The 26,609-nt window shown below is 41.7% G+C and overlaps 1 protein-coding gene across 2 annotated transcripts; it reads left to right on the forward strand.

Moving 5' to 3' along the window:
* Positions 1-1,923: 1,923 nt before the first annotated feature.
* On the forward strand, positions 1,924-25,453 carry LOC5520832 (adhesion G protein-coupled receptor E1). Of its 2 annotated transcripts, XM_048730267.1 has the most exons (25): positions 1,924-2,098; positions 2,656-2,701; positions 8,201-8,455; positions 9,015-9,236; positions 9,987-10,381; positions 10,905-11,116; positions 11,591-12,723; positions 13,307-13,356; positions 13,841-14,020; positions 14,568-14,636; positions 14,786-14,897; positions 15,366-15,482; positions 16,137-16,215; positions 16,581-16,689; positions 20,102-20,157; positions 20,405-20,528; positions 20,769-20,878; positions 21,248-21,371; positions 22,062-22,212; positions 22,586-22,652; positions 22,830-22,890; positions 23,108-23,208; positions 23,774-23,900; positions 24,588-24,629; positions 25,031-25,453. In XM_048730267.1, the coding sequence occupies exons 1-25, from the start codon at positions 2,057-2,059 to the stop codon at positions 25,322-25,324; spliced, it is 4,278 nt and encodes a 1,425-aa protein (XP_048586224.1). In that variant the 5' UTR covers positions 1,924-2,056; the 3' UTR covers positions 25,325-25,453. The 2 variants fall into 2 exon arrangements, with proteins under 2 accessions (XP_048586224.1, XP_048586225.1); XM_048730268.1 differs by lacking the exons at positions 1,924-2,098; positions 2,656-2,701 and adding an exon at positions 5,807-6,317.
* The last annotated feature ends 1,156 nt before the right edge of the window (positions 25,454-26,609 follow it).

Consider the following 26,609-nt stretch of genomic DNA (forward strand, 5'->3'; position numbering starts at 1 on the left):
TGCAGAAATATGAAAATCACTATTGCTCGAACAATTTAATCTGAGTATTTATACATACCTTTGAAATTTAATACCATAAATCGAATAATATGTATAATCATAATTGTATTTATTTTCCAAAACGATAACATATTTTAATTCTGGAAAAAAAAATTATCAACGCAAGTCAGACAAAGAGCCCTCAATGGACTATATATCACATATATACCACAGCCAATGCTGGTCGCCTGTATGGACCTATATGAAGATAGTAGGATGGGCTCCAGTCGCACGGTATTTTGGCCAAGTGTTATAATGCCCGGGGACCTCGCTCGCAATGTTTATTTTGCGATGCTGGGCTTGCCAACGTTTACAAAACCAAAATTTCACGACTCGCACGCAAAAATTGTGTGCTCCAATAACTGTACTAAGCACTTTCGGTTCCGTGCTGAATAAATGTCTGTGATTGCTCTTCATATTTTTCCCATTGGCCTAATGGAACCTGCTAGGCTCCTAACACGTCAGTGAGTCACTTGATTGTTTTCGAAAATTAAAAAGGCATTTAGACACAGAGTGCTCTAAATTGCAATAATCGTTGACGTGCTTTTATGAAAGATTAATCATATTTTGCGTTAATTAGTTTTCGAAGTAACGGCAGACAGTTAATGATAAATTAGGTTAGTTATCCTATTTATTTGTCTAGTCCAGTTTTTCTTTTTTCTTTTCATTCGTCTAGTCTCTAGTATTACCAACGCGCTTATTTACTACAATAAAAGTTTTACTTTTTAAATATCTTTGCCAAATCTGAAATTCTTAGTTAGTAAATTTTTGTGATTATTTTATTTTTTTCATATAACCCCTCCCTGCCTTCCACCTCAATATTTTTAATTTAGGAAAGGGGCGTGGCTGTGTGCTCCCCTCCCCAATATTTTACCCTTCCCCTTTCATTTCACCCTTGATATTTTGCTGCCTGCTACACTACTGTATATATATAATCGATTTTGTTTGAGTTTACAGAATCACCGGTCCACCGTCGATGGATAAGTTTTAGCCTTTAAGGTAGGTGACCAGGAATAACTGGAGAATTGTTGGGTAAGAAGAGTTGAATCTCACTAGCGCTGTCCCAAAGATGCTCCAAATTTCTTAAAAAGATGCTCCAAAAATCCCCATAAGTTGCCAAAAGTTGCTCCAAAAATTGAAAAAAATGCCACAAAGTTGCCCTCATTTCCAAAAGTTGCCAAAAAGATGCCGAAAAAATAGAATGAGAATTACCTAAAATTTGTCCCAAGTTTGATATAACGACTGTACAATCTCAGTTAATATCAATTCGATCAAATATGGTAAATGGGTACCCTGTGGTAAAATGGTGAAAACTTTGATCGAAATTTTAGAGGTCTTCCCCCACGAGAACCTGGAAAGAGAAAAGTTGCCGCAAATCCTAAAAGTTGCCGAGCATCTTTGGGACAGCCCTAAATCTCACCCCTTGTATTTCCCCGTAGCCCCCGTTTCAGATCTGTACTTCCACAGAGGAATACAAGAGTGTTAAATACGCCTAATATGATGAAACAATTTGTTTCCTTGAATTATTTGGAAAACTTTATCATATTTTTTTCTTTTCAAAATGACATTTCTCGATTATTGTCAAACCTCATGTTATTGTTTGATATAACCACTAGAATTGATTAAATGTTATTTACAAAGACCTTTGCTACGCAATCTTTAATAAGTTCTTGAGCAAATGTTTTTTTGAATAGGAAAGTGGTTAATATCTCAATACTTCTATCAACTTAGAATAATGTTAGGCATTTTTATTTTTTTTATTTTTTAATTCATGAATGTCGAAGCAAAAAACTTCTTTGCATATGATCATGTTAATACGTTGATAGTTAAGAGACATAATGTAGCAATTCAGCGACAGGTATTAAACACGTCAGCAGGTATAATGACTCTTCTTGTTTATTCTAAACCTCCTACAAAATATGCGCCTCTCGCTCAACTAATACTGCTGACAAATAACTACTAATCAAGTTGTTCCGGGCTTTCCGGGGGTTGAACGATACACGTTCGACGCTAGAAGATGCGTGTCTTTTTGTGTCTGCAAGGTCTTTTTTTCATAAAGGTAAGTGTGATTTTAGATATAAGTGTGATTTTAGATATTTGATAGGATATCCATTGGATTACATACAAAGGTCTTGCTTGCTGTTTATTCAATTTTTTTTAGAAAAAAAGGTATCCTTTTTGTCTGCTTGGAGAATTTTTTTCTTTTACCTTTGTTTGATGATAAATGACTTCTTAGGCAAAAATACAATACCCAAAAGGGCACCTCCCGATATGGAAGATTGTATGTGTTTTCTTTCTGATATCAAAAGGTAATAGGGGAAAATAAATTAACGCAAGGTTAAAGTTGGTAATGTCTCTGCGAAAACATAGTAGTTTTGTTGACGTCACAAGCTTTTAGCCCATTGCCGGAGCAAAAGAGCAATAATTTTGAAATTCTCTTAAATGTATGATCACGGGGGATATTATATTGCTATTAGTCATAGGCAAAGGGAAAAATATAATTGTGGCAAAAAAAAGAGAACAAAAAAATAAGATAGTAAAGCTATTCCCCCAAGTGCCCCCCCCAGTTCCTTTTTCGTTCCCCATATTCAAAATTATTTACTTTATATTATGCAGTTGATATGGATTCCGGCTGAGTTAGTTGTGGTACAGGCCATTTCAGGTAAGCCCCTTCTTGCAGGCGCTCGCATATCATCTCAATGACGGAAAATTATACACAAGTGCTTTTTTACAAGGTGACTATGCAAAATCACTCGAAAAAGTAGCCCGTGACAAGAAACTGGAGATGCAACTCAAACTATTCCAATCTGGAATTTTACTTTTTTTTGTATTTCGAAAGATCTTAGATTATATTTTGGGTTATACCGTTATATTTTTTTGGTAAGAGATTGGTTCCTAATGTTCGAAGCGAGTCCAATGTTTTCGTGTATAGTAAATTGCTCAGTGTTTCACTTTCATTGTACAATGATAACAAGATTAACTCGTCGTTGCTAAAAGTCTTGCATTCGGTCATCCTTACTAGAGGGCTAGGGAGCACTTGTTTTATATTTATATCCTTACTAGAGGGCTAGGGGGCACTTGTTTTATATTTATATCCTTACTAGAGGGCTAGGGGGCACTTGTTTTATATTTATATCCTTACTAGAGTGCTAGGGGGCACTTGTTTTATATTTATATCCTTACTAGAGGGCTAGGGGGCACTTGTTTTATATTTTTATCCTTACTAGAGGGCTAGGAAGCACTTGTTTTATATTTATATCCTTACTAGAGGGCTAGGGAGCACTTGTTTTATATTTATATCCTTACTAGAGGGCTAGGGGGCACTTGTTTTATATTTATATCCTTACTAGAGGGCTAGGGGGCACTTGCTTTATATCTATATCCTTACTAGAGGGCTAGGAAGCACTTGTTTTATATTTATATCCTTACTAGAGGGCTAGGGGGCACTTGTTTTATATTTATATCCTTACTAGAGGGCTAGGGGGCACTTGTTTTATATTTATATCCTTACTAGAGGGCTAGGAAGCACTTGTTTTATATTTATATCCTTACTAGAGGGCTAGGGAGCACTTGTTTTATATTTATATCCTTACTAGAGGGCTAGGGGGCACTTGTTTTATATTTATATCCTTACTAGAGGGCTAGGAAGCACTTGTTTTATATTTATATCCTTACTAGAGGGCTAGGGGGCACTTGTTTTATATTTATATCCTTACTAGAGGGCTAGGGGGCACTTGTTTATATTTATATCCTTACTAGAGGGCTAGGGGGCACTTGTTTTATATTTATATCCTTACTAGAGGGCTAGGAAGCACTTGTTTTATATTTATATCCTTACTAGAAGGCTAGGGGGCACTTGTTTTATATTTATATCCTTACTAGAGGGCTAGGGGGCACTTGTTTTATATTTATATCCTTACTAGAGGGCTAGGGAGCACTTGTTTTATATTTATATCCTTACTAGAGCGCTAGGGGGCACTTGTTTTATATTTATATCCTTACTAGAGGGCTAGGGGGCACTTGTTTTATATTTATATCCTTACTAGAGGGCTAGGGGGCACTTGTTTTATATTTATATCCTTACTAGAGGGCTAGGGGGCACTTGTTTTATATTTATATCCTTACTAGAGGGCTAGGGGGCACTTGTTTTATATTTATATCCTTACTAGAGGGCTAGGGGGCACTTGTTTTATATTTATATACTTACTAGAGGGCTAGGGGGCACTTGTTTTATATTTGCCTGCGTCTCAAGGGGGGTGGGGGCGGGATGCCCGCTAATCCGAAAATGAAACTAAAAACGTGCATTATCCAGTAGCGGATCTAGGGGGAGGGATGTAAGAAAGCCATATGTAACATAAAAAAAATTACACCCTTTCCCTTTGTCACCGAGCCAAACCCCCCGTTAAGCGAAAAGCTAGATCCGCCCCTGTTATCTGGTGGTCAGCTCGAACGGTTCAAACCCGTACCATGATAATGTAAGAGAGGAAATAGTAGACGATTCACAGGTACCGAGGCACCCGCGCAATGATAGAAAGGCAATAACCAGGTTCCTACCCGTCTTATACGGGTACGCCACGCACGGCCCGCTGAAAATATAGAGGACGTCCGTCTTTTGGCCTCCCGCGGGTTGAGCATCAACTCGGCACGTTAGCACGTGCACACATGTGTATGTATTATCAGTCTGTCTGGCTCGTGGCAAGCTGTAGTTTTTATGCTTACTTATTATGACGTACTTTGAAGATGTGCTATGTGCTTTGAGAAAATTTCTTCATTGGGGGGAGAGGGGGAGGGGTATTAATATTTTCTAGACTCGCGCAATGATTCACAAATGCTTTTTATACCATATACAACCAATAAGAAATCTCGTTCGCGTTCGTTCTCTCAAAAGAGAGCGACTTCAACCTGTTTTTTTTTCACGCATTATCTACCCTTCAAAGTTTTCCCTGCAACAATTACCATGTTTTCCGTTATTAGCATGATGTATAGTATGTATGTCATAAAGAAGCCACCGGTCGTTTCTTTGGGCTTGTATACATAGTCGGTTCCGTCATGTCAAACAAGGAATTTTACATTATAGTTAAATTGACCATTGTTTCCTGTAATCCACTATCCTAATGTTTTTAAAGCTTTCCAGAAGAAAATGATCTGTATATATTTTATTGCTTCGACAGTTATGTTTTGAATTAGAATCTTGCAATTTCGAATTTTGCATTTTTGCGAGCTGCAACAAATTTTATCACCATCGTCTAATCTCATTCGTTTATTTTATTACTTACTCATTGAAACGTTTAAATCGATAATTGCTTCTTATCAGCATCTAATCTTCCTGAATGGTGAAATCATGATATAAAAGGTACTAGTTCGCAATAGGTGCTGAAATCAGAAAAACATCCTTTGCTTTGGTCAAAAGTTACTGTGGAGATATTCGTGCGCCACAGTCTATGGTTTGTCGATTTATGTCATGTTGAGTTTCTTTCCTCAAAGTTTCACACACTATGTGACTGCACGTAATTGCATTACTCAGAGTGAATTGATTCTAAATGGGGTTTCTTACATCTGGCAAGACTGGAATAACACCTTTTGTAATGGCACAGCGTCTCTAATTAACGAGTTAGCACCTTTGGTGGTCTCACCGACCACACTCTTTCTAGAAAATCGGTAATGAGATTTTGTACTCCGCCAATTACTCTATAGTGTAGATCATTTTAAAAACGTTCTTGAGTTAATGGGAACGCTGAACAAGAAAAGCACGGCCTAGCTAAATTCTATCGTACAATATTTTTTTATTTTACTTTTGAATTGTGATAACCATAAAATGTTATATACTCCCTACTAAGATTTGGAAAAACAAACGCCAGTATGTGCCAACGTGATTTGATTAACTTGGGATATTAGAAAAGAAATCCCAAGATTTCGAATGTTTATATGAATCCAAAATAGAGCACATTCATCAAATCCATCGGCCAATGGCATTGCCCAAAATCGACCGTTGTGACATAAATGCAAACACAATAGAGAAGTTTACAGAAAAAGAGTTCCTTTTGAGTGATACGTTTTAATTTCCTATGCTTGTGGAAGTAACTCCTCATTTTTGGTTTATGTCGCAAAAAAATTAGAACTTTGTCGAAGTTTAGCGTGGTTTGTTCTGCTTTGTGTTAAATGTGGTGAAATTATTTGAATCAAATATCAAATGTGTATTTCTGGATTATTACATTTATTTTTATTTCTTGCTGGTATTTTCAAATCCAAATGTCAAGACCACCATACGATTGATAAAGGTAAGAATTTATGTGAATGCTTTTAAGATAAGCTGGTTTAAACGGTACTTTTTTATCTGTTTAAAGCAATGCTGGTATAATTCAGCAAAATTTCAATTGTCCAATGCTTCTTGATAGCCTGAAGAAAAGAAAAACCGTAAAGAAAGACAGCTAAATACATTTTTCTGTTTGTGATTGTCTGTAAACTGTGTTGGTCGGCAAAATGTACAATATACAATGAACAATGTTCAGCAAAATTAATCCTTTTTGCTGAACCTTGAAAACAAGAAAAAGAAAAGAAAAGAAAACAGCTCAATCATTCTCCAGTTCTGTTGTTGTCTGTAGAACTGTACTGTTTTTCAGTTTTGTGGAGTCATCCTATACCTATTACGAAAAAATATTTATTAATGAATTATTTTAGATATTTTTAAAAGCCATCGGTTCTTCTTCCATAATTCGCAATTTTGAAATAACATGCTTTGCGGGTGTTCAAAAAGATGTATAGAAAATATTCCGTTTCGCCAAAATATCGTCGCAAATATTTTGTCTAAAATTGAGTTAACCACATCAATGTTTGTCTTTTTCAGGATCGAAATGTTTTCTACTAAAAAAAATATGTGTTTTTTTTTACCAGCAGTTTTAATCTGTGGGAAAAGGCTGTTTTTTGTTCTTTCCAGTTGTTTGAATTTACATTAAAATGCTGGCTTTGGTCTAAAATTTTAATTGCGCACCATTATTGCGTTTTAAATAGCTAACTAAATGCTTCATATAATGTCCTCATTCAAGAAAGGTATTTTTCATTAAAGCTATTAAGAGAAAAAGAAGGTCTAATTCATATTAGGGCGCTTATCGAAGTCTCTTCGATGCCCAACGCACCTTCAAAAAAACGTTCTTCGATTTCCTTTAACAACGTGACGTAAAATCCTAGTTAGAAAGTCTTTTTTATCCTTCTTGCCTCCGTTTGGTCCCCTCTTTTATTTATTGGCATAGCTCCTACAAAAGGAAACCATTGTAATTATGGCTCCAAATGGCTAGACTTGTTGTGACCGTAGAATAAGTTTCAAAATGGGACTATTTTAAACATAAAAAAACTCTCAGCTAACTCCTACTAACTTTCGTCTGACTATTTACTTGTGGACTATTCTGGATTTTTTTGTTCTAGAATAAGACTCAAACTTCCAAATAAAACATCTCCCTCTAGGTTTCGAGTTAATGCTTTTTAATTGGGTTGTTCAAAATGTACTGGTGGTCGGGGTTATCTTTGCGGGGATGCTCTAATGGACAAGTATTTGAAGAAATTAAAGTTCAATTCTAATGCAAGCCTCCAGACATAGTTAACATATGAAAAAAAAAAATACCATTTAACAATCATTCTAGACTGCGTATCTCAGGTGGTTTTGTTGGGTTTTGTTCGTTCGGCTGCACTGCTCGAGCTATTTTGAAGAGCAGTTTGCACTCTGTAGACATGCCGAGAGCTCACGGACGCTCTAGATGATAGGTCGATGGGGTGGCTCCCCTCCCCCCCCCCCCCCCCCCCCCCCCCTCCCCTGCGCAACCCTCATACGCTCCTGGTCTCCCCTTTAACAAATGAAATAAATAAACAGCTAAGGTAACTCATAGAAGTACATTCCTGTTGAATCGAGACGAAAAAGTTAGATCGAGTAAAAAAAAATTACTGGAAATCAAGACAGCAGGGGATTCGAGTTATCCGAGTGGGGTGTTTGGGTGGTGTGCGTGTAAACATCATAAGAATAACTAGTATCAACTAGAAAAGACAGGCATAGTTATCGAATTGTTTAGATATTATCGTGTATCAACATAACAACGAAGAGTTTGCGTTATTCGAGTCAGTTCAAGTTATCCCTAGAGTTTTATTGTATTTCATACATCCCCTTATCCCACAGAATGCCCAATCTTCGAGTTCGATGGGTCACTGCCCCCGGGCTGGACTCCTTCTGGCGAGGCTTTCTCCCGACAACCGGTTTTTATGAAAGAGATTTCAGGTCTGCCCGCGAATTCCTGGCTCCTAGACTCATCGCGACTTGAGCCGCACTTTCCGTGCGACCGCGACCTGCCCGCGACTCGACACGATATAAAAGGAACCCTCACATCGCCTGAGTTTCTGATTCGACATGTCAACATTAACTTCCTTATTGCAGGTTTGCTACATTATACATGCTTGCTTGTTTGTTTGTTTTGGATGATTGTTTACTAGCTTGCTTTTATTTCTATGTTGTTTTCGGTTTGTATGCTTGTTTGTTTTAAGATAGCTTGCTCCCTTGTATGCTTGCATGTTTGTTTGTTTCTTTTGTCAATTTTTTGTTTGTTTGTTGGTCTTCCTGTTTCTGCTTATCTCAGCTTGACTGACTGTTTGCTTTCTTGCATTGCCTCACATGCCTTTATTGATCATCCATTCGCTTGCAACGGCGTCCATTTGTATTTTTGCTACCCTAACTGCTTTTTAAGTATGTCTGCCTTTTTTGCCATTTTTGCCTTTTTGCATTTGCTGCTGGTTATGGTATGCCTGCTTGATTCTTTTCTTGTTTATTTCATACTTTCTCTATTCTTACCAGTTTCCTTTTTCGCTTTGTTCACCTTCCTGCTTGCTTGCTTGTTTACTGCTTGTTTGTTTGCTGTGAGGTGTTTTTTTTACTACAATCATTACCAAACCCCCCGTTCTCTAAACCATAAACTGCGTGTTTTTCTTTTTCTCCTCAGGTGGCTGCAATTCTAGCAAAGAGCGCGTGGAATTATGGATCGGCAACACCACTGTTGCCACAGCAACAGCTGACTGCACAGTCGGCATGACGGAGAAGCACTGGCACCTACAACAGGGTTACCATAATAAGAACGCGAGCATACGACTGGTGGATGATGACGTCACCAGTCCTTGGGGATATATCAGTCTGGGAAGAGTTACTTTCGAAAAACGCTGCGAAGGTCAGCTCACTTAAAGAAAATGAAGTTTCGTTTTGGACATGGATTGAAAAAATAAGTTTCGTTATAGATATGGATTGAAAAAATAAAGTTTTGTTAGAGCATCCGTATTCAACCCTCCCCGCTCATCTTTTTCCAATCTCTTGTAAATAATCATGATCTATTTATAACTAAAGTGTTCAGCTAACACACTCACTAAAGAGATTTTTCATTGATAGCACTCTAAACACTAGCACATCAAAGCCTGCCTATAATACCAATTGAGGGGGACGCTTAAACAAAGAACAATACACTATTAAACTCAGCCCTATTAAACTCACGCTAGCAATGGCTCTGTACCCTTTCTCTTTACAGACTTACCGCCTTGCTTGAATAGCCAACCTTGTTGACCACCCCTCCCCTACCCGCTAGCTCTAGCTCTGTACCCTTTCTCTTTACAGACTTGCCTCCTTGCTTGAATGACCAACCTATTTGTCACCCCACCCCACCCCCCTCCCCTCCCGACCACGCTAGCTCTAGCTCTGTACCCTTTCTCTTTACAGATTTGCCTCCTTTCTTGAGTAACCAGCCTATTTGCCACCCCATCCCACCCCACCCCCTCCCCCCGACCACGCTAGCTCTAGCTCTGTACTCTTTCTCTTTACAGATTTGCCTCCTTTCTTGAGTAACCAGCCTATTTGCCACCCCATCCCACCCCACCCCCCTCCCCTCATCACCACGCTAGCTCTAGCTCTGTACCCTTTCTCTTTACAGATTTGCCTCCTTGCTTGAATGACCAGCCTCATTGCCGTGGCAAAACCGAGGCGTCAGGTGGTCTGGTTTGCCACTGTCCTACAGACAGCCGCGCAGACGCAGTGGCCTCATCAGTGTGCGGAACTAACTCCAGCTGCCTCATCCCCGGAGGGGCTTGTCAATCATACTGCAGCAGTAACGTCACAGCCTGCACCTGTAGTAAATGCGAGTGTGTCAGCGGTTATCTGTATAACGCCACGAGTCATTCGTGTAGTGATGTAGATGAGTGCGCGATGAATTCCGGGGGATGTCAGTACGCATGCGTTAATACGGATGGCGGGTATCATTGCGCGTGCGCCGATGGGTACGAAGTGTCGGGCGATGGGAAGACTTGCGGCGACAAAGACGAGTGCAAGGTATGCTATTTATCTTCGTCATCATCGCCATCATATCATCACCACCACCACCACAACTACCACCACCACCACCGCCACCACCACCACCACCACCACCACCATCACCATCACCATCACCATCACCATCACCATCACCATCACCATCACCATCACCATCACCATCACCATCACCATCACCATCACCATCACCATCACCATCACCATCACCATCACCATCACCATCAACGCCATTATACTTATCATAATCTTGATCGCCATGTCACTATCATATCACCATAATAATGGTAATAATAATCATTATGATCGCCATAAACCTCCCTATAATTGCAATTGACATTATCATTATCGTTATCATAATCATTGTTATCAACACCATCATAACAGTAATTCTCACCATTGACTATATTCGTCATTATCATCGATATAATCTGATCCCCCCCACCATAACCGTTATTTTTCAGATAATCATAATTATTATTAACGGCCTAATAGCTCTTTAACAAGATTTATTCACGTTTTCAAGGTTAACAAAGGTGGCTGTCAGAATGCGGAGTGTGTGAATTCTCAGGGGAGTTTCGATTGCATGTGTCATAATGGTTGGGTGCATAGCCCGGATAATAGGCTATTGTGCGTGGATCGTGACGAGTGCGCGGAGGACACGAGTGCACGCCTATGTGGAGACACGCAAGTCTGCATCAACACCGAGGGGTCGTACAAATGTGGATGCCGGCCCGGGTCAGTAAGAGACTTTTAAAAAACAAACAAACAAACAAACAAACATTGGGGACGGTGATCTAAGGCATGACTGCTCTTGAGATTATACGGCAAAATCACATAAAATAGCGTATCAACAAGGGATTCAGGCTTAAATGCATGAAATTTTTCAAGTGAGCTTGTCTTGTTAAGCGGGAAAGAACTATTTCGTAAACATGGAAACTAGGGCCACGTGACTAAAAGGTGGCCATCTTGATTTTTTTTTAAAAATTGCTCCAGCCACAAGCCTTAAACTCAATCAAATGCGTACGCTATGTAATTCAGCGACATCCCACGGGACTAAGACAATTGGACTTTTTATGCAGCTATTTAATTCAGTACGTTCAGTGAAACATTTTTTTTGAGGGGGGGGGGGCTTTGAATAGAGTAGCCGCTTGATAGATTTAGATAAGAATAAACATGTTCAATATTCATACAGCTTTTGTCTATCTGCAGCTTCTTGCTCCTTTCGGATCAGCGAAAATGTATCGATCAGGACGAATGTGCGGACGCAAACGGTGGCTGCGCTCACGACTGTCACAACACACAGGGATCCTTCTCGTGTTCGTGTCGGTCCGGCTTCGCGCTGGCATCGGACAAGAGAGCCTGCCGAGACATTGACGAATGCAAGACGAACAATGGAGGATGCTCTCAGCGCTGCCTTAATACAAATGGCAGTCGCGCATGCGCATGTGATGCGGGGTATGATCTTGAGGCTGATGGGGTCACGTGTGTGGATATTGACGAGTGCAAAAAAGGCGCGAAGTGTCAGTATTCCTGTACCAACACCAACGGGAGCTTCTATTGTTCCTGTCGCCATGGTTACGCTCTACAGGCCGACAATACTACGTGCGCTGATATCAACGAATGCGTGACCAGTAACGGAAACTGCAGTCACACATGCGTGAACTGGGAAGGAGGGTTCAATTGCACATGCGCGGAAGGATACGCCCTTACTTACGGCGGATATGAGTGTGTGGATATAGACGAGTGCAGTTCAAAGCCATGTGACCACACCTGCCGCAATACGAACGGATCATTTGTTTGTTCGTGCCGTGAAGGGTTCAGGCTTCTGTCGGATAACACGACATGCAGGGACATCGATGAATGCGAAGAGTTGAAAAAAACAAGTCTTTCATGCGGTCAGCGGTGTCTCAACTTTCCCGGGGGATACAACTGTACTTGCAACAGCGGTTTCATATTGATCCCCGACAATCGGACATGTAATGACACCGACGAGTGTCTAGACTCCAACACGTGCCAACAGACTTGTACGAACCTTCCAGGATCCTATAGATGCTCTTGTTACAAGGGGTACGAGTTGGACTTAGATGGAAAAACATGCTCAGACAAAGACGAGTGCAAGACCGGAAGTAATTGTAGTCAATTATGCACAAACACGGCGGGAGGTTACCAATGCTCCTGTCACCATGGATACGTGTTATCGGCAAACCAGCACGCATGCGTGGATGTTGACGAGTGTGCACGTGTTCATGGGTGTCAAGACTCGTGCTTGAACTCGCCGGGGAGCTACAAGTGCGCATGCTCCGATGGCAAACTGCTGGCTATGGATGGGAAGTCGTGTAAAGGTAAAAAAAAGCACAAGTTGTCTGTTAAAAAGAATTTTCTGGAAAAAAAAAAAATAAAACTACGAACACGGCTAGATGTCATGCCATGATACAATAGCGTTATGAATAACCGTAACGACACGACATCACCACATGTCGCACTTACTATACCATTACGACCATTTTTATGACATATTTTTATCACATTACGACAAAGTAAAGATAATTACGACAGGTAACGATAATTACGACATGTAACTATAATTACCGCAGGTAACGATAATTACGACAGGTAACGATAATTACGACAGGTAACGATAATTACGACAGGTAACGATAATTACGACAAGGTAACGATAATTACGACAGGTAACTATAATTACGATAGGTAACGATAATTACGATAGGTAACGATAATTACGGCAGGTAACGATTATTACGACTGGTAACGATGATAACGACAGGTGACGATAATTACGACAGGTGACGATAATTACGACAGCTAACGATAATTGCTTATTTCCTTCTGTATATTATTGCTATTGCATTTTCATGACGTCGTAACTATTTACACTAAACTAGAATGCTCTGTCTTTTTTTGTAGAAATGGTACCCGTGACTAAGGCGATAGACGAAGCCCAAAAAGACATTGAGGTAAAATATCAAATTCGGTATAATAATAATGCATACATAAGCATGGCAGAGTTTACTTAAAAGGGGGTACGCAGTCGTAGATACATCCAGCGGCGTAGCCGGGATTTTTAACAGAAGGGGGCCCAAAAGGGACTTTCAAGGAATTTTCGCAGAACAAGGGAGTGGCATGTGGGGGATATGATGATATTGAGATGGAATAGTTAGAAGTGATGACGGTAATGTTGGTGCTGTGCTGATTGTATTAATGGTTATGATGATGATGTTAGTGTTGGTATGATGATGATGATGGTGGTGGTGGTGAGAATTGCAATGTCGTAGATGATGTTGGTGAGAATGATGATGCTGGTTGTGATGATTAATGACGATGACGACAATGATGGTGTCGTTGGTGATGATGTCGCTGGTTGTCATGATAGGGATGAAAATGGTTTAGGCATTGGTTATTATAGCAAATGAAATACTTCTTCTTCTTCTCGTTTCAAAGGCATCCGAGAACACAGAGCAGCTGACCTTCATCACCAAAAGTCTGCTAGACGTCCTTCAAGACCAGCAAAACATGACCACCAAAGAAGTTGAAGATACCGTATCCGTCATGGACAATATTACTCATAAGCTAACCAGTCACGTGCCTGAGTCTGCCCAAGTGATAAAAAATCTTGTTACAGTGAGTGGTCCATCTGACTGATCGTCCGTCCGTCCATCTTATTGACTGTCCGTCCGTTTGTCTGTCTTTCCGTCTGTCTACCAAACCGTCCGTACTTCTGCCTGTCTGTTTCACACCCGACAATTACCTGTTACCTATCTTCTTTGTGCCTCGTGGTACAAAAGGCCATTGTGTTCTTTTTGCAACAGCAGCCCTTGCCTCATCCCATGTCCTCCATCCCGCACTGATCTTTTCTCTCTCTACTGTTCTTCGCCAGATGGTCTTAGGCCTTTCTCTCTTCCTTTTCCCTTAAGGTGTCCCCGATACGGCTACGTTGGTGTGACTTTTTTTTGTCGTAGAATACATCTTATTATTTTCCATCTTCTCCTCTTAATCTCTTCACTGAGCAATTGTGTCTCTGCTCTCTCGAGTAGCTCTCTGTATGGCACGTGATCTTTCCATTCTACCTTGATAATTCTCCTGAAAAACTTGTTGTGAAACACGTCAATTCGTTGGCCGTATCCTACATTCATCTTCCATGTTTCGCACGACTTGTCTTGCCTTTCAGAATTTCGTCGGCATCATGATCCACGTGCTGGCACCTGAGAAGGTGGAATTGATGAAGACAGATAAAGGGGTGAGTCTAGGGATCTCAAAATGCCCCAGCATTGCCTACCTGTGTACAGATTGATAAGGAGGGATCGAGCTTAGGGAGCAAAGATCTTGTATTAGCTAATATTGGGAAACCTGCGCGTGGTACTAAGAACTGAAGCGTGTTCTTCCTAGGTCATGTACACTGTGCCTCAGAAGGTAGAAGAGATGATGGAAGTCGCGTACTCAAGAGTCAGGAACGACAGTAAATCCGAACTAAGCGTTGATATTACCGGGGATGTCTTGGGTACGTACGTAAACGCCTTTAACACATATGCATATAACCCTTATACATATCTAGAGCAATCTAAAGTTAGAACGACCAAATCCGAACTAAGCGTTGATATATTACCGGTGATGTCTTGTGTACGTACGTACACGCCTTTAACGCATGCATATATCCCAATCAAAGAGATGATGTTTCAACGCTTTCATTTGATCAAATCAGTTATTAAATCAGTTATTAACCGGCTAACAGGGCCAAAACTGTGACCAAGGTATTGGAAATAGAGACCAAGGCCACAGGCCCAATAACTCTTCTAAAAATCCTAGTTAGCAGCTGTTCTGCCGTCTGTCAGGCTATGCGCAGAGGTCAGAATGACTGCTTGGAAGACTACTTCTTTCTACGTCTTAGTATTAGTAATTACATTAAATAACTACGAAAATCTATGGTAGTAATGACTAGCAAGGTAATTTTCATTTCTATGCCTTGCAGATGTCAAGTTAACAGTCACCACACAGAGCGCGTTTCATGGCTATCATTACCACGTGAATTCCACAGGAAACGGGCTCACGGTGCCGCGCTCCGTCGTGGATGGCATGAGCGACAGCGGTACGATAACGTTAAGATTTGATAACTTTTTGGCATTGTATTAAAGAAGGCTAATCACCGCACACAAAGCATCCATTTCCATCGGCTTATTTAAGCGAGTAACTGAGATAATTCCCAATCAAATATCGTCTATAACGTACCAGAGTTCATTCGTAGATTGTTATTCTGAAGTTTTCTTGCGAATAAACCATTGTATTTTCAATGATAAACAATAACAAAGGAGAGGGTGATCGACATTCTTTAAGGAGTGTGTGTCATGTGTGTTTTCATAAGCTATGGCTTGCTTAAGAATCTTCGATTATAACCACAGTGAGGAAACGCAAGCGGCCATATGAAATGATTGTTGCGGTTATTTCGGACATTCGCCTGATAAATTGAAACATTTATTACCTTAGTTAAACTCAAGTATAGCCCCCTGCATTTATACATAGAAACCCGCCGCTAATCAAATCCCTCTTTTCATCACAGTTCGTTGTCCGGTCAACCATTTTCCGGCCCACTATTTCAAATTTGGCGTGCTTTCGAGTGCAAGGAGATCGGCAAAAAAATTAGCATAATAACGGCGCTTGGTGCATCATGGTATACAAAACAGACTTTATGTGGATATGTATGTCTCTAATGCTGTCGTGTTTACGTAAATTATTTTGTTGGCAGATTACATATGCATCAGCGTTGTGGTTTTCAAGACACTCGGAGACGTAGAACCTAGCGACAAGGAACCGCAGCCAAGCAAGTGAGAATATAGAACGGGGGTTAATAGCTTGTGAATGTCCCCCTTCTACCCCCCCCCCCCCCTCCACGCTCAATGTTGCACGTGGAAATATACATTGAATTGTAGGGAAAGTTGATTTCCGAACAACATTGGATGGGGGGACTGGGGCGGCAGCTTATCGACAGAAACAGAGTAGGTTCCGATATTATGATGCGCGCAACCGTGTTCTACGTGCGCGAAACCGTTGTGTCCCTAAGTAATTTGTCCCTTATTGTAGAATGGCCTCCGCAACAACCTTTATCATTGGTATACACTGGAACAAATAAGCTCAAGCTCTATATAATTCTTTCGCCTGTTCTTATTATCAAACGAATGCTTTCTTGTAGTAAGCTGACTCTGCGGTCAGACATCATCAACCTACAGTTAATTAACGTGAACAAGAGCAAATTGAGCAATCTGAAGGAACCTATTCAACTCCGCTTCTCGAACTCGATGGTAAGGCACGCGTGATATGTCTAGTTATGTCACGTGATGTCACTTCACATGATCGCGCTCGATGGTGGGGCACACGTAATACGACTAGTTATCAACTCACGTGACTACATGACACGTGATCATTAAGATGATAAAAGCTCGAGATGTTATTTATTACTTTCATGCCGACTCACGAGGTTTTCATTCTACTTGCGTGTTTGATAGCTGAGGTGGCTGTCATTCTATTTGTGTGTTTGATAGCTCAGGTGGTTGTCATTCCATTTGTGTGTTTGATAGCCCAGGTGGTTGTCATTCTATTTGTGTGTTTGATAGCCCAGGTTGTTGTCATTCTACTTGTGTGTTTGATAGCCCAGGTGGTTGTCATTCCATTTGTGTGTTTGATAGCCCAGGTGGTTGTCATTCTACTTGTGTGTTTGATAGCCCAGGTGGTTGTCATTCTACTTGTGTGTTTGATAGCCCAGGTGGTTGTCATTCCATTTGTGTGTTTGGTAGCTCAGGTGGTTGTCATTCCATTTGTGTGTTTGATAGCCCAGGTGGTTGTCATTCCATTTGTGTGTTTGATAGCCCAGGTGGTTGTCATTCTATTTGTGTGTTTGTTATTGTTTTTTATTGTGTTGATAGCCCAGGTGGTTGTCATTCTACTTGTGTGTTTGATAGCTCAGGTGGTTGTCATTCTACTTGTGTGTTTGTTAGCCCAGGTGGTTGTCATTCTTCTTGTGTGTTTGATAGCTCAGGTGGTTGTCATTCTACTTGTGTGTTTGGTAGCCCAGGTGGTTGTCATTCCATTTGTGTGTTTGATAGCTCAGGTGGTTGTCATTCTACTTGTGTGTTTGATAGCCCAGGTGGTTGTCATTCCATTTGTGTGTTTGGTAGCTCAGGTGGTTGTCATTCCATTTGTGTGTTTGATAGCTCAGGTGGTTGTCATTCTACTTGTGTGTTTGATAGCCCAGGTGGTTGTCATTCTATTTGTGTGTTTGGTAGCTCAGGTGGTTGTCATTCTACTTGTGTGTTTGATAGCCCAGGTGGTTGTCATTCTACTTGTGTGTTTGATAGCCCAGGTGGTTGTCATTCTATTTGTGTGTTTGATAGCCCAGGTGGTTGTCATTCTATTTGTGTGTTTGGTAGCCCAGGTGGTTGTCATTCTATTTGTGTGTTTGATAGCCCAGGTGGTTGTTATTCTACTTTTGTGTTTGATAGCTCAGGTGGTTGTCATTCTACTTGTGTGTTTGATAGCCCAGGTGGTTGTCATTCTATTTGTGTGTTTGGTAGCTCAGGTGGTTGTCATTCTACTTGTGTGTTTGATAGCCCAGGTGGTTGTCATTCTACTTGTGTGTTTGATAGCCCAGGTGGTTGTCATTCTATTTGTGTGTTTGATAGCCCAGGTGGTTGTCATTCTATTTGTGTGTTTGATAGCTCAGGTGGTTGTCATTCTACTTGTGTGTTTGATAGCCCAGGTGGTTGTCATTCCATTTGAGTGTTTGTTATTGTTTTTTATTGTGTTTGATAGCCCAGGTGGTTGTCATTCTACTTGTGTGTTTGTTAGCCCAGGTGGTTGTCATTCTACTTGTGTGTTTGATAGCCCAGATGGTTGTCATTCCATTTGTGTGTTTGATAGCTCAGGTGGTTGTCATTCCATTTTTGTGTTTGATAGCCCAGGTGGTTGTCATTCCATTTGTGTGTTTGATAGCTCAGGTGGTTGTCATTCTACTTGTGTGTTTGATAGCCCAGGTGGTTGTCATTCCATTTGTGTGTTTGATAGCCCAGGTGGTTGTCATTCTACTTGTGTGTTTGATAGCCCAGATGGTTGTCATTCCATTTGTGTGTTTGATAGCCCAGGTGGTTGTCATTCTATTTGTGTGTTTGGTAGCTCAGGTGGTTGTCATTCTACTTGTGTGTTTGATAGCCCAGATGGTTGTCATTCCATTTGTGTGTTTGATAGCCCAGGTGGTTGTCATTCTATTTGTGTGTTTGGTAGCCCAGGTGGTTGTCATTCTATTTGTGTGTTTGGTAGCTCAGGTGGTTGTCATTCCACTTGTGTGTTTGATAGCCCAGGTGGTTGTCATTCTATTTGTGTGTTTGGTAGCTCAGGTGGTTGTCATTCTACTTGTGTGTTTGATAGCCCAGGTGGTTGTCATTCTACTTGTGTGTTTGTTAGCCCAGGTGGTTGTCATTCTACTTGTGTGTTTGGTAGCCCAGGTGGTTGTCATTCTACTTGTGTGTTTGATAGCCCAGGTGGTTGTCATTCCATTTGTGTGTTTGGTAGCCCAGGTGGTTGTCATTCTACTTGTGTGTTTGATAGCTCAGGTGGTTGTTATTCTAATTTTGTGTTTGATAGCCCAGGTGGTTGTCATTCTACTTGTGTGTTTGATAGCCCAGGTGGTTGTCATTCTACTTGTGTGTTTGATAGCCCAGGTGGTTGTCATTCTATTTGTGTGCTTGGTAGCCCAGGTGGTTGTCATTCTACTTGTGTGTTTGATAGCCCAGGTGGTTGTCATTCTATTTGTGTGTTTGATAGCCCAGGTGGTTGTCATTCTATTTGTGTGTTTGATAGCCCAGGTGGTTGTCATTCTAATTTTGTGTTTGATAGCCCAGGTGGTTGTCATTCTACTTGTGTGTTTGATAGCCCAGGTGGTTGTCATTCTACTTGTGTGTTTGATAGCCCAGGTGGTTATCATTCCATTTGTGTGTTTGATAGCTCAGGTGGTTGTCATTCTACTTGTGTGTTTGATAGCCCAGATGGTTGTCATTCCATTTGTGTGTTTGTTATTGTTTTTTATTGTGTTTGATAGCCCAGGTGGTTGTCATTCTACTTGTGTGTTTGTTAGCCCAGGTGGTTATCATTCTATTTGTGTGTTTGGTAGCCCAGGTGGTTGTCATTCTATTTGTGTGTTTGGTAGCTCAGGTGGTTGTCATTCTATTTGTGTGTTTGGTAGCTCAGGTGGTTGTCATTCTAATTTTGTGTTTGATAGCCCAGGTGGTTGTCATTCTACTTGTGTGTTTGATAGCCCAGGTGGTTGTCATTCTATTTGTGTGTTTGATAGCCCAGGTGGTTGTCATTCTATTTGTGTGTTTGGTAGCCCAGGTGGTTGTCATTCTATTTGTGTGTTTGATAGCCCAGGTGGTTGTCATTCTACTTGTGTGTTTGATAGCCCAGGTGGTTGTCATTCCATTTGTGTGCTTGGTAGCCCAGGTGGTCGTCATTCTACTTGTGTGTTTGATAGCCTAGGTTGTTGTGATTGTATTTGTGTATTTGATAGCTCAGGTGGTGTCATGTCACGTGTTCGCCGTTTGGCGGAATTGACATGTAGCGTCATGTTATATCAGTCAAATGGAAATCATTAAATTTCGTGTGAGCATAATATGCTACTTACAGCATGCCTGAATTGACTGTTCTTCATCAAATTCTTTGCAGCCATTTTTATCAGGCACGCCATTATGTGGTTTTATCGATGAAACGGCCGCTGCGATGTAAGTACAACCCTCCACGACCACGACCATCGCAATCACCACCACCACCACCACCACCACCACCACCACCACCACCACCACCACCACCACCACCACCACCACCACCAACACCAACACCACCGCCACCGCCACCACCATAAACCCCAGTATCATGACCATGACCACCACCATCACTTTCATCATCATTACTCTCACGCTATTATTTTATCTCTTTTTCACCTTGACTCGTGCTCCGTCTTATTTCCAGGAAAACAGGGGACCTGTGGTCTGTGGCTGGTTGCAAGGTAGCCTCCACCAGCGCTAACCACACGGTATGCGAGTGCAGTCATCTGACCAGCTATGGACTGCTCATGGACGTACATGGCATCTATGTAAGTACTTTAGACACATACAGCCGTTTATAGATTCTCGCTATACAGGTGGATGCCAGGGGCGGATCCATGAATTCCAAAAATGAGGGTCCGAAGCAAGGGTTTCAATAAAGGGGGGATGTGGTGCTCTTCCGTTCATTTTCTTATATTTCTTGTTATGTTTAAGCCAAATATCTGAAAATAAGGGGATTGGGCCCCGCTCGGCATACCCCTAGATAAGATGTTTGCTTCTTGTTCCAGGATGATCTATCGGACGCGGAAAAGGACGCGCTCAAGTACATCTCCCTTGTAGGGTGCATCATCTCTATCGTGTTTTGTGGTCTTGCCATCCTCGCTTTTACCCTGGCCATGTAAGTCATTATCCATGCTTTTACAATAGTAGTTATTAAGAAGTTCGCCGGCTAGTTCCCTGATATTTAAGAAAGAATATAGCCTTTAAGAGGGGAGGAATAAGCGTGCGAATATGGGGACAAAATACCCTTCTATTAGCTTCATAATAACCAAGAAAAACATGAAAAGGTCAGTTGGGAACTTCGAGTCTGTCCGAGTTACCGGGAAATTTTAGTTATCCGAGTAGAAATGACTGGAAAATAGTCTCTAGGGAAGTCGAAGTCATTTCGAGAAAGCAGGGAGCTCGAGTTATCCCAGATTTTTATCAACAAAAGTATGAAGTTGGCAACTGTTCTGTTTATATCGTGACCAAAATTGTGGTTTGACAGGAATCGCCCGATGGAACGCAAGGGTCGAGTTGAGACTTACGTGCTACACGTCAACCTCGTGACGGCTATAGGCATCTCACAGATTTGCTTTATCATCGGCACATTCACCGTGGGGGCAGACTTGGTATGTACAACTCAAGATGGTGGCGGGGGGGGGGGGGGGGGGGGGTTTAAAGAAACCCCAGGGGAGAGTGGTCAACATTGTTACGGCTATAGGAGTATCTCCGGTCAGCTTTATATGTACAATTCAAAGTGTGTGTGTGTGTGTGGGGGGAGGGGGGGGGGGGGGGGTTAGGGAAGAACTGGTTTGGTATGTACATCTCAAGATGTGTGGAGAAGGGATACGTGTAACCCAAGATAGGAGGGGTTATACATGTGTCCCCTATGAGACCTACATGGTAACACGTGTAAGTGTATATCTGCTCTTATTTGTCTTGTTTCCCGTGTATATCACGTGCCATGTGGCGTTTATTTGTTATTTATTTGTGTCGTATTACGTGCATATAACGTGCCGTGTGATGGTCTTTGACTATCATTTGTCTCGTACTACGTGTGGATCACGTGTCTTTTGGGGTCCATCCGCTCTAATGTGTCGTATCACGTTTAGATCACGTGTTGTTTGATGTCCATCTGCTTTAATTTGTCTCGTAACACGTGTAGATCACGTGTCGTGCCCATGTGCTTTAATTTGTCTCGTATCACGTGTAGATCACGTGTCGTGTGGTGTCCATCTGCTTTAATTTGTCTCGTATCATGTGTAGATCACGTGTCGTGTGGTGTCCATCTGCTTTAATTTGTCTCGTATCACGTGTAGATCACGTGTCGTGTGGTGTCCATCTGCACGCACTACTTCCTCAGCGCGTCATTCAGCTGGATGCTGGTAGAGGGAATAAACGTCTACAACAAGATCGTCAAAGTTTTCAGCACGAGGAAATACAGCAAGTACTACTTCACCCTTGGATGGGGTAAGGAACCATTAACCCAGTATAATATGATCTAAAATACAGCAAGTACCACTTCATCCTTGGATGGGGTAAGGAACCAACAACCCAATATAATATGATATAAAATACTGCTAGTACTACTTCATCCTTGGGTGGGGTAAGGAACCAACAACCCAATATAATATGATATAAGATACAGCAAGTGCTACTTCATCCTTGGATGGGATAAGGAACCATGATTAACCCTTTATCATATGATATAAGATCTAGTAATTACTACTTCACCCTTGGACTGTTGGATGGGGTAAGAACCCAATATATTAGATAATGTCGACTAGTCAGTGATTGCTCCGTGTAACGTGTCAATGCTGTTCTTGTTGTTTTTTCTTTCCAGGTCTCCCTGTTATCCTTGTGACCGTGACGGCTGCCGTGGCCTTCGACAAATACGGCCCAGGAAAGATGTAGGTCAAATGTCTGGAAATTATTCGCATTTCAAGATATTTTGCCTCTTAATCGCAGATATTAGAAGATTACGATAGAATACGATAGACAGAGAGTACCAAGTAACAATTATAAGAACTACAGAATTTCAGGTGAGTTGTAAAATGTGTAATCACGATTTTCGTCTTTGTTGACAGTTGCTGGCTATCACAGGATATCATTTGGGTTTTCGCGGCGCCAGTCCTTGCTGTTATCGTGGTAAGAAAACTGGCACAGAGCCTAAATTTGAGTTTTATTGTGAATATCGTATTATTTTGCAAATATTCGCAAACATGGTGTAAGTAACCAAACATGATTCACAAACAGCGCCAGCATTTCTTGTCTAGGCGTCTCGCCCCAAATGCTAGTGCTGCTTGCAAAGGGCTTTACTTCCATATATGCCAATGCTGTAGTAACGCTGTGTTTCTATTGTAAGGCCAACTCATTCGTCCTGATGTCCATCATCTACGTTCTTGTCCGCAAAACCATAAATATCAAGGCAGGACCCAACAAGAACGACGAAACTACCAAAGTCAGGTAAATAACAGAGTCATAGCATGCCTCGGGGGGAGGGAGGAGACGACACTAACCATTTGGGGGCACAACCACGCCCTTATTTCCTTATAAATATTGGGGGCCTTGTGTAAAGATATATCAAAGGTTAGGGCTCCGTATTGTATTCCAAGTGTTTACAGAACAAACACACGGACATATGGTAGTCAGACCTCCGTTAGATTGTGAAAAACAATACTCATTACAATACTCATTACAAAGTATAATTTTCTACTGGAGGAACTCTTCCATTCTGGAGATCAATTCCAATGGTAAATCATGCGCTTATCTAACAAGGCAGACCACGTGATACATCTGTTAGTGGGGTCACGTGACTCATCTCATCAAAGGTCAATCACACGATCCAGTCAAATGGTAGATCACACATCGAGCATTAGTCCTTTGTCGGAGCTTTCCCTAAGTCTCCAAGCCGACGCAGACAGCTTGTCTGAAGTCTTTTTATAGCAAACCACGTGTAGTCCAATAATATTCCACAAAGAAGGGTCACATGATTCCAACGTTTTGATCACGTGATTTGTATCCCGCGCAGGCGCAGTGTGAAGGTGAGCGTGGTGCTGTTGCCGCTGCTAGGAATCACGTGGGTGTTTGGATTTCTCGCCGTCGACAAGAATTTGATCGCGTTCCACTTCATCTTCGCCATCGTCAACTCGCTTCAGGTAGCGCGCTTCCGTAAAAACGATAAAATGTGACAAATCCGTGGGCAAGATCATAAGAGTGGTAGCTTTATTGATTGAGTCAAATATAAAAAATGCATGTAAGCTAGAATAAAAAAGTCATTTGGTACTTCTCTTCTTCCTGTATCCAAACCTGAAGATGCTGTTTCATATTTTTTACGAATCATTTTGTTCTTCTCATGCATTTTGACGAGATAATAAGACAAAGAAATAAGACAGGTACATAACAGTAAAGCTAATATTCAGTACTTATAAACACAGCCCCCTGTGCCTTTATTAAAGCAGGCCCATACCCAGGATTATTCTTGGAGGGGTGCGAAAACCGTAAAAGTGGACCTATTTTTTCCGGGGGGGGGGGGGGGGGCGTCAGTTCTCTGATGAAAATCTGACACCCCCGAAAAAACAAGTGATATTTTACGCCTTTGTATCACGTCTATTGAGAACCGAAAGTAGACCTGAGGTCGTTGTGTGTGTGTGTGTGTGTGGGGGGGGGGGGGGGGGGGGTGCGTTCGGGTACCCCCCCCTGGGTACTGATTTTTGTGAACCAAATTATCCTATAGCAGTACTCTTATCGCCCATTCACGTGCACGCGGCCCACAAGGTCCAAAATTTTAGTGACTGAGTGAACCAGCAGTACTTTTGTTTAGATTTTTGGTTGAATGTTTTCAGGGCCTTTTCATCTTCATCGCACATTGCTGGATCAACGATTCGGTAAGAACACATAGATTTATCAGACATTATATATTTATACACAACGACTTACCCAAAGCTATGCAAAAATAAAAAAAACGATAATAGAATTCCTAAACATTTATCCCTTTATACTTTTAAAGGTGCCATAAAACCTTCAAAGCTCCGCTTAGGTTTAACGCTTTTTATATAGTATTCATATGATCATTTTATACTTTTCGATATTGACTTGTAATTTTTAGAATGTATAGAAAATATAGGTTTCGAGAAAATTTTATCCGTCGGGACGGAGTGGGTACAAATCCTTCTGGTAAGGAACATGACTTAAAATGAAAGAGCCCCCGGTTTTTTATGATGACTCGTGTTCATTGAACCCTTTTCTCTGAGCTACACCTCAAGACCTCCTTTTATCTGTCTTCTAGGTGAAATCCGCTCTCCTAGACAAGCTACCGTCCATTCCATTGAAGACTAAGTACAACATCAAGAAACTTCGTGGTGGCAGCGGCACAAGCCAACAGAACACCATGGACACCAGCGCCAACTTCGACACCGTCAACAACTCCGTCACCGCCCCTGTACACATCACCATGTCTACCGTTCAGCTGCTTAATTTTGGACGGGCCGCAAAGGAGAAGAGGACATCTGCCCGGTCATCGGACACGGAAATACACGGGATTGATAACGCCATCCCAGGCACTGCATATGATGAACTGTAGCGTGTACATGTAGAATAGTAAGCTATACTGTCAGTATTTTAACAATAATTTAGCGAAAATAGTACGTGTCCTTAAAAGTTGAACATAAATTATATCTAAGGAAATAAAAGTAGAAATCATCTAGTGTGACAATCGTTGAGCTCATGTCTGTATGATTTATTCACGTATCTTTATCGTTGCAAGATCAACTCGCTCCCTCCCTTACCCGTGGGTGCAAGACCAACTCCTTCCCTCCCTTATCCGAGTATACAAGATCAACTTCCTCCCTCCCTTACCCGAGTATACAAGATCAACTCCCTCCCTCCCTTACCCGAGTATACAAGACCAACTCCCTCCCTCCCTTACCCGAGTATACAAGATCAACTCCCTCCCTTCCTTACCCGAGTATACAAGATCAACTCCCTCCCTCCCTTACCCGAGTATACAAGATCAACTCCCTCCCTCCCTTACCCGAGTATACAAGATCAACTCCCTCCCTTCCTTACCCGAGTATACAAGATCAACTTCTTCCCTCCCTTACCCGAGTATACAAGATCAACTTCTTCCCTCCCTTACCCGAGTATACAAGATCAACTCACTCCCTCCCTTACCCGAGGATGTAAGATCAACTCCCTCCCTCCCTTACCCGAGGGTGCAAGATCAGCTCCCTCCTTCCCTTACCCAAGGGTGCAAGATCAACTCCCTCCCTCCCTTACCCGAGTATACAAGATCAACTTCCTCCCTCCCTTACCAGAGTATACAAGATCAACTCCCTCCCTTCCTTACCCGAGTATACAAGATCAACTTCCTCCCTCCCTTACCAGAGTATACAAGATCAACTCTCTCCCTCCCTTACCCGAGGGTGCAAGATTAACTCCCTCCCTTACCCGAGGGTGCATGATCAACTCCCTTACCCGAGTATACAAGATCATTTTCCTCCCTCCCTTACCCGAGTATACAAGATTAACTCCCTCCCTTACCCGAGTATAATAGATCAACTTCCTCCCTCCCTTACCCAAGGATGTAAGATCAACTCCTTCCCTCCCTTACCCAAGGGTGCAAGATCAACTCCCTCCCTCCCTTACCCGAGTATGCAAGATCAACTTCCTCCCTCCCTTACCCGAGTATACAAGATCAACTCCCTCCCTCCCTTACCCGAGTACACAAGATCAACTCTCTCCCTCCCTTACCCGAGGGTGCAAGATCAAATTCCTCCCTCTCTTACCCGAGTATACAAGATCAACTTCCTCCCTCCCTTACCCGAGTATACAAGATCAACTTCCTCCCTCCCTTACCAGAGGATGTA

Source organism: Nematostella vectensis, chromosome 7 (assembly GCF_932526225.1).
Source record: "Nematostella vectensis chromosome 7, jaNemVect1.1, whole genome shotgun sequence".
NCBI lineage: Eukaryota > Metazoa > Cnidaria > Anthozoa > Actiniaria > Edwardsiidae > Nematostella > Nematostella vectensis.